The following is a 9,083-nucleotide window of genomic DNA, read 5'->3' on the forward strand; positions in this document are numbered from 1 at the left end:
GCTCTGGCTGTCCTGGAACTCACTTTGTAGACCAGGCTGGCCTCGAACTCAGAAATCTGCCTGCCTCTGCCTCCCGAGTGCTGGGATTAAAGGTGTGCGTCACCACGCCCGACTGGCAATTTCATTTTTATTGCTATGTTTTATTTTTGTTTTGTGATTTGTGTGTCTAACTCTGTAGTTCAGCCTATTTTAGAGCTATATAACCTAGGCTAGTTTTGAACATGTTTTAACTTTTGTTATTGTTGTTTGTTTTATTTATTTATTTATTTATTTGGTCTGGCAGCAGAAGATGTAACTTTTAAAAAAATGATTGTTTTATGTATGTGTGAATGCCTGCATGTATGTATGTGCACTGTGTATGTGCCTTGGGCCTTGCAGCCCAATGAGGTTGTGTCCTCTGAAACTGAAGTTAGAGACAGTTTTGTGAGTCACTATGTAGGTGTTGGGAATTGAACACAGGCCTTGTGCCAGGGCAGCAAGTCTTCTTACCAGTATGGCCGTGATATACAAGATGTGAACCAGTAACACATTCATTGCCTGGTATATTCTCAGTAAATTGTCTTCCCAGGATACATGATTAATACCTTGCTTTGTTGTGTGTTGCATAAGACACAAAGTGTAAACAGGTTATATTTAGTCGATTCATTTTTTTAAACAAACATGAGACTTACTGTTTACTTATGATTTTAAACATGGCATAAAATTATTTGGAAGTCAGGATTTTTGTAAGTCACTTGATATTTAATACTCTGGGATTTTTTTTTTTAAAAGTCACATTTACTTATTTGTACTTATTTGTGTGTGTGTGTTTGTGTGCATGGACACGCACGCATGCATGCATGTACACATGCTAATGTGTGTGGAGGTTAGAGGACAACTTGGAGGAGTCAGTTCCCTCTTTCTATGTGGTTTCCAGGAGTCAAACTTAGGTCTTCAGGCATCTCGCTGACTCCAAAACTCTTCTTTTTCAATAGCCACTGTGATAAGTCATTTATTCTCCTGAAATTATTTTTTTGCCTTTATCATGTAGAGGATAACTGTTGACTGCAGCGCTATGATTAATGCTTAGAAAAGAAACAAAAATCACTGCATAGTAAACACCATGATGACTGTTGAATAAGCTGGCTGTTTTTTCTTTCTCTTGTTAAATGCAGGGTATATTTACTTCTGGCACATGGGAAGAGCGGTCAGATGAAATTTCCTTTGCTGACTTCAGGTTTTCAGTCACGCATCACTATCTTGTACAAGAGACTCCTGATAAAGAAGGAAAGGATGAAGAATCAGAGGGTATGGGTTTTTTGTTTTTTGTTTTTTTGGAGGGGGATCATATTTGTACAATCTTTTAAGAGTCTAATTTTTAGTTATTAATTTAGTTCTCATAACTCAGTAATACCCATAGGAGGCTTTTTTTTTTTTTTTTTTTTTTTGTAATCTCATTTGAAGTAGCTTATGTGCTAGTACTGCATCTGAAGAAGAGGAAAAGCCACAGTGACAGGCACTTTAAACTTGATTGAACCAGCAGATATTTACTGAGTGACTCAGAATCCTCTGCTGAGTATTCTGCTATGTCATTTTGAATGTGCATATCAATAGGGAAGATAAGGGGGCAGAGAGTGATAAATGGCATGCTAAGGACAGATGAAATTCCACTCAAGTTGTGGGGATGACTTAATCAGGAGGAGATTAGGTAAGGTTATTTGGAGATTGAAGTAAGCTAGCCTGTGAAGGAGTGCAAGTCAGAGCAGTTTGTGGGCTGATGAGTGGATCTACTTGCAGGAAGTGCATTAGCATTCTGATTGTTTGGACTGGCTAGTTCTCTACCTTTCTAAACTTGTGTTATCTCATCTGTAAAAAATTACTTAGTACCTGGAAGGTTACTGTGGAATTGAATAAGACATTGAACCTAAGCCCTTACCCCAGTATCTGTTGTACACTAGTTATTTAGTAAATGGTGATTATGATTGGTGGTAGGTCATGTAATCTACAGTCTTCTCTGAGATGCCCTAGTATGTAACAGTGAGCAGGGGGTTTCAACCGCTAATCAAACAGTAGTCATTAGTCCTCCTGTTGTCTTAGGGGATTCATCCCCAATGCCTGAAATCATACATGATACCAAACTGACTATATAGTATGTTTTATAAATGCACAAATCTGTGAGAAAGCATAATTTATAAATTATCACTATAAGAGATTGCCAACACTAATTCATAAAATAGAACAGTTAAAGTGATCTACTATGAATGAAAGTTAATAAAAAATAAGCTATTTTTGAAAATTTCCACTAAATATCATTGGACCATATTTGGTAGGAAACTCCAGAAAGCAAAACCATAGATAAGGTGGAGGAACTGTACCCATCATAATCTTTCTAAAAATAAGTAGATACAATATATTCCATTCTTTTGGTCGAAGCAGGTTATCATTTATAAGCATGGGCCTAAATTGCTTTTCCTAGGTAGGGATAATATGGTACCTTTTCTGTTATATATGTTCCTACAGACAAAACTGTATGACTTCTGCATTTAGAATGAGAAAGGAGAGTGATAACAGTAACCAAATAGACATATATATGTAAGATACTTATGTAGGAACACAAAGCTAACAGAAGTGAGTATATTTTTGAAAGAAAGAACACGCAGGAAATGTTTGCATTTCGTGGGCTGATACTCAAGGATATTAGGGTCCATATTATACTTATAAATGAAGGAAACTTCAAAATAAACAAAGTTTTGTTGCTTTCAAGAAAGGCCTTATATTAGAGTTAGGCTGCTAGAGATGAGAATGTTTCAGATCAGTGTAAGAGAAGATGAAGGTAGTGAAGACACTGTTGCTTGTACAGGTTGTACTGTATAGTTTCCTTTCTACTTGGTTATGATCAACGCTGTGACTAATGACGTTAGAGGAAAAATTTTAGTTAGCTTAGAGATACACATTTAAAGCTATATTACCAACAGTTAAAAGACCAAGAGCTGACTTTCATTGTATGGAGTTCTGTGTTATTTTTGGTTAATCAGGGTTTAAAAATATTGATGCTTTTCCATTTATTTTAGAATATTAGTAAAATATATAATAAATTTTCTAAGAAATTATAACTAACAAGGGTATATTTTATAAGCAAATATTTTTATGTTTTAAATTTGTTATATATTTATCGATGCATATAATGATAATTTGTGTCAGTTCCTGATTATGGGTCAGGATGTAAGGGCTAAACAGACATGTGTTAGAAATGAGAAATTGAGTGGAGAAAGGTTTTCTAAAATTTTAAAAATGTCTAGGGTAATGGAAAAAGCTAGTTATAGGAGGTGACAAGGATTATTTGTCAGGAGTCTAAACTGACAATTGCTAGTCTGCAGTTTAGTAAGACATGCTTTCCTCAATGCATGTATAAAATCACTTAAAAATATAAAGTTTAAATGAACATGTTTTTTACTCTCAAATGTTTCTGTAGATGCTATTCCCCAGTCAATGCAAGATTTGCTATGTATGAATAACGACTTTCCTCCAAGAGCACATTGCCTGGTAAGATGGTACGTATCCTTTTTATTCAGGTGTGTGTGTGTGTGTGTGTGTGTGTGTGTGTGTGTGTGTGTGTGTGNGAGACTATGACGAGTATGCATGGTCTCCGTCTCTTCCTTTATCCCATTCCTCTCTAGGTTTGGAATCCCCCTCGAGGACCATGGAATAACATGTGTCCCGCGGGTCGGGATATTGAGCAGAAACTGACCACTGACACTGTTAATGATATTTTGTTATACCTGAAGACAAGAGCCTGGCATAACTATCATTAGAGAGGCATCACCCAGTAACTGATGGAAAGAGATGCACAGATCCTCAGCAAACATTAGACAGAACTTAGGGAATACTACTGAAGAGTTGAAAGACGGATTGTAGGAGCTAGGGGGTTCAAGGACACCACAAGAATAGCTATAGAAGCAACTAACTTGGGCCCTAGTGCCTCGCAACCTATTTGAATTATGGCTGTTTAACACTTCAACATCCCTGCAATCTACCACCTAGAAGAGGTATGGAAAAATAAAAGTTAATAGGAAATAGGTTTTGTAGACTTGTTTAGAAATAGTTCTTTGGAGTGATTCCAATCTTCATTGACAGCAGTAATGTCAACTAGCAAAATACCAAAAATGAATCAGTAACAGTGGCTTGATCCAGAAGACAGTGCCATCTCCACTGACCACCATACGTCCATGGCACAAAGCAGCTAGAGTACTAACAGACGTTCACTGGGGCTTTCTCTGTACTTCTAATGGAGGATATTTATACCTTTCAATGATCCTGAGAAGCCAAGGTCAGCAAAGAAAGCAAGGCAAATTAATGCAAGAGCATCACCCAGTGTCTGTTTGATTATACCTATACTCTTTCCAAACAACAGGTGTCTTCTCAATCATCTGCCCCAGTAAAATGTGAACGCTCTTTCACCAGACAGCTTCCAGAAACATCACTACCTCTCTCTTCTCAGCAAACGTCTTCTCACATGTCTGCTTCAGCCAAACATCCTCTCATAAGACAATTTTCAAAAAAAAAAAAAAAAAATTGACATGACACAACTTAGCCTCAAACGAAACCATAAATTCCCCCTTCACTGAACCACCAACCAGGGAGCATGCATGAGAGTGATGTAGGCCCTCTGTATACATGTAAGAATTGTATAGCTTGATTTACATGTGGAACTCTTAACAGCAAGGACTACATCTGGTGCAGACATCTTAAAACCCTGTCCATGCTGCCGGAGTTGCTGTGAGTGCATCCTTATTCATATGCTCAACACTTCTGTTATGTTTAGAAAGTCTGGTTTCATTGGTGTCATTCATCTTTCTAGCTGCTCTTCTGTGAGAGACACAGAGTCAGACAATAGTCTAAGAGGGAGAGACCTTGGAAAACATTTAATTTTAACTTCTCAGCATACTATTACCTGTGTGTTACACAAGCAGTAACTAGTAAGTTTATGATGCTCTATATTTTCTTTCCTTAAACTATTAAATAATTTAACTTTGTTATGTTTATTAAGGACTATATTACAAAGAATAAAAGCCTTGGATCAAATGAAAATGAACATTTCTTAATAATTTTTATCAACTTCTACAGGCTTCCAGGCTATTCTGTCTTTCCCCATATCATCAATCTAATTTTGGTAATAATACATGTTTGTATATTTGATAACAATCATGGAAAGGAAAACTGTGTATATTTTATTTAAATTATAGTTTAAGTGTCACTGTTTACTTTGTCTATTTAAGAATGAAAGACAATGACAGTATTTTAAGGTGATTCAAGGTACCTTCATCTTAGTAGTTAGGATTATACATAATTTAAGGACTTCAAGGAATTGTAGTATGAGATTTAATAAAGGATTTTAATGTTTCTGACATTTTCAAGACTATATAATACCTTGAAATATACAGAACTATATGCCATGGATTTAAATGTATAACTAATATTTGAAGGATTAAATTCATAAAAATAATAGCAACCTCTATGAAAACTTATACAAAATGCAACATTTTGAAAATTTTGCATAATATTATAGATGCCAGGACCATAAAGAACACCAGGAGGTAGGGAGCAAATCTAAGCCTAAGTGGTGTGTGTGTGTGTGTGTGTGTGTGTGTGTGTGTGTGTGCATGTGTGTGTGCGTGTGCGTGCGTGTGTGTGTGTGTGCGTGTGTGTATGTGTTGGTTGCCATGATGGAATTAGAGAAGTACAGCTTTGCAAGCCCTTTGTAGCAGAAAATATCATGAGTGAGCCCCAGTTGTCAGACACTCAGCTACAAGATTTGGAGCTATTCTAATTTGCTTTGGTGCTTTATCACTTGTGTCTTCCCTTTTGAAGTAAAAAGAATAAAATTAATTTATGATTTTACAAAATCCTAGTGTGAGAAATTTGAGTCTTTTCAAGACATGTTGAATTTTTCAAACATTGGAAGATTGGAAGGACTCCTAGACTATTAACTCTCTTCCGTATGTTATATAATAGTGTTCACTGGCACATTTTCAGACAAAGAAGAATGGAAGGACTATGGCTTAAAATTATGTATTTGTATAGACAGATTGACAAAGAATAGACTGGAAGAATAGTCTGTGCTCTTAAATTTTCATCAGATTGGTGTAGGGGAATGGAATGGTGCTGTTGGTATTCAAATGTAAAATTATGTTTCCCAAAATGTGACTGCTCCAAGAAGAGAGTCTCTTCATGTACGAGCTTTTTGTGTAAACCATGCCTCCCAAGTGATTCCTGATTGGTTAATAAAGATGCCTGCAGCCTATAGCTGGCTAGAAGAGATGTTGGTAAAGCTCCACGTCTCTGGCTGAGATATTCAGGCAGGGGCAATGAGAGAGAGAGAGAGAGAGAGAGAGAGAGAGAGAGAGAGAGAGAGAGAGAGAGAGAATTTTGTTGTTGCTTGTTTGTTTTGAGACAGGAATTCTCTGCATAGCCCTGGTTGTCCATGAACTCTGTATAGACTGTCCTGACCTCAACTCAAACTCACAGATCTGCCTGCCTCTGCCCTCCAGGTGGCGGGGTTAAAGGTGTGTACCACCACACTCAGCTAATGTGTGTGCTTTAGGTGAACTCAAGACTAAATCTAGGTTCAGCGATTGACTAGGGGACTGAAAGGTCCAGCGACTGCCTGTTACTAAAGCTGTTTATTATAGCAGCAAGCATAAAGCACAGTCAGCAGAAGACAGGAATTAAAAACCTGCTTACATCAAGCTTGGAAGAAGTTTTTCTAATAAGATTCTACAAGTTATTCTCAGTTCCCTCCCCAATAAATTATGACTACATATGAAACATCCTCTATCTGGAAGGCTTCTTAGAGGCTCACTCCTCAGAGCTTTAAAGGACTTGGTCTGTAGGTATACTTTGTCTGGGTAGTGTGTACCAAAATTCAGATTCCCTAAAGGATAACAGGTGTAAACTATAACCATATGATTTGCACAAGCATTTTAAATACACCAAGTAAGTTTTTATCAACCTGAGAATGATGAGAACCTTCCTCAGGTCGAGATTTCCAGATGCTAACCAAGAGCCAGTTTGATAAGCGTCTCCTAGGGCTACTGTCTCGGGCTTGCTCTGAACTCTTTTGCACACCGTACGTCATAACCCAGAGTGATACCTACTTGTGGTTCTAATGAACAGTAGAGAACACTTAAATATCATAGATTTAGTGCATATTATTATAAATGTAAGTAAAATGTTGACTTCAAGCAGTTACGTGATAAAATCAAAACCTACATGTCTAAGTAACTATAAATGTGATAACATTAATGCAAGGGGCACCTCAAATTTGATATTTTTATCTTTCTCAGTTATTCAGTCTCTGAACATTATTTTGGAGGGGTACATTTAGTCTAGGGAGTATAACTCAGTGGGTAGAATGCTTAGCATGCACGAGACTCTCAGCTTGAGCCATGGGACCTCATAAACCAGATGTAGTAATACATGCTAGCAATCACAGTACTTGAGGGGTGGAAACAGGAGAGACCCTGTTAAAATGTTTGCTATATTGCTGATAGTTACTAGGAGATTTTCTCTTTCATCTTTCCTAAAAATTAGAAAAACAGCGGACAACTGTTTGAAGATGAAACATATTAAATGTGCCTGTGTGTTCTTTCATTTAAAAAACAATATTTTAAAACACTTAATGTGAGCCAGACACAGACATACCAAAATGTGTTCCTTATGTCAGTAAGCTATGACTTTGGTGAGGCAGTAGACAGTGGCCACACTGTGTGATAAATGTTCATGCATTATAGATTTGATGGAAGGTCTATCCCACAAATACACATAGATAAAATTAGAAAAATGTTTCTTAGAAGAGCTGATAATATACCCCAATCCTCAAGGACACACAAGAGAAAGCCTAGCTGTTTTGGTTTGAAGATGAGATGCCCACCATAGCCAACTGGCAGACCTTTTATAAGCTTTGGTAAATCAGTGTTTATCTTCCACTTGTATGAATTTGAATCCTTCAGTACCTCATAAAAGTGGAATATTTATCCTTTTGTGACTTACTGGCTTATGTTTTCAAGGTTCACTTATGTGCATTTATTCTGTTTTAAGGGTAACCATTCCTCGTATGATTTTGTGTGGGTTCAAGGTGTTTATGGGCATTTGGGTTGTTTCTTTTTTTGGATGCTATGAACAGGAGTGCCTGCTTTTGTTCTTTTTGGTCTAGACTCAGAAGTGGGATTGTGAGGATGAGTGGTAGGTCATTTTTAATTTTAAAAGTTGTATATTATTATTATTATTATTATTATTATTATTATTATTATTATTATTATTATTGAGATGGAGTTTCACTGTGTAGTCTTGGCTGGCCTGGACCTCGCTGTGTAGACCTGACTGGACATGAACTCAGAAGTCCTCTCATCTCTGAGTGAGTGTAGCACCACACCTGAGTGTTGGTGATATTTTAGAGTCTTGCCTTCTGTTTCTCACAGCAGCTTTCCTGCATTCTGGCCTCACTATAGTAAATCCAGAGTTCCAGGCTAGGTTCTCTTTCCCTTCTCCTTTCTGATAATAGTGACTGTGAAGTGTTTCATGATGACTCTGATCCGCATGCCTTCTGCTGACTACTGATGTTCATTGTCTCTTTAAGGGATTTTAAAACAGTTGTGTAACCTTTTGGGAGATGATAGCTGTCTGCCTTTGTTCATTGAAGTAATCTAGTTGCTTAGCTGGCCAGGGTGGTGTGCACCTTTAATTCCAGCAGTTTGGAGGCAGAGGCAGGTAGATCTTTTGAGTTCTAGGTCAGGCAGTGACATTATATAGTAAGACCTTGTCAAAAGAAGGGAAAAAATTGGAAAAATCTAGTCGTTTACTTTTTTTTTTTTTTTTGTAATGACTGAATGAGGTTTATTGGAGTCCCAGAGACATTGGGGAGAGGGGTCAGGGGTCAGGTTGAGGCTCACAGGGGAGAAACCAAGTTCCCCTATCCCTTTGGGGCGTTGGAACAGAGTCAAGTTGTAGTGATGGAAAGACCAAAGTACTACAAGTCAAGGGGATGGGAGAGCCCCAATGTCTACCACCTCCACCAGGTCACAGAACTGAGCTCTACAGCATAAGGG

At 37.5% G+C, this 9,083-nt stretch overlaps 2 protein-coding genes across 3 annotated transcripts in view; one reads left to right on the forward strand and one right to left on the reverse strand.

The window, feature by feature from the left end:
* The window catches only part of Rab3gap1 (RAB3 GTPase activating protein catalytic subunit 1), a 67,735-nt gene that overhangs the window by 12,575 nt on the left and 46,077 nt on the right, over positions 1–9,083 (forward strand). For both annotated transcript variants that reach the window (XM_021197847.2, XM_021197848.2), the window contains exons 4-5: positions 1,155–1,287; positions 3,452–3,530. In XM_021197847.2, coding sequence (XP_021053506.1) covers positions 1,155–1,287; positions 3,452–3,530 — 212 coding nt within the window. The remainder of the gene's footprint in view (positions 1–1,154; positions 1,288–3,451; positions 3,531–9,083) is intronic.
* LOC115064024 (flt3-interacting zinc finger protein 1-like) overlaps positions 8,965–9,083 on the reverse strand; it is a 506-nt gene continuing 387 nt past the window's right edge. The window contains exon 1 of the mRNA XM_029538492.1: positions 8,965–9,083. This exon is cut by the window's right edge and continues 387 nt beyond it. Coding sequence (XP_029394352.1) covers positions 9,012–9,083 — 72 coding nt within the window. The 3' untranslated portion in view covers positions 8,965–9,011.

The sequence above is a fragment of the Mus pahari genome, chromosome 5 (assembly GCF_900095145.1).
Source record: "Mus pahari chromosome 5, PAHARI_EIJ_v1.1, whole genome shotgun sequence".
NCBI lineage: Eukaryota > Metazoa > Chordata > Mammalia > Rodentia > Muridae > Mus > Mus pahari.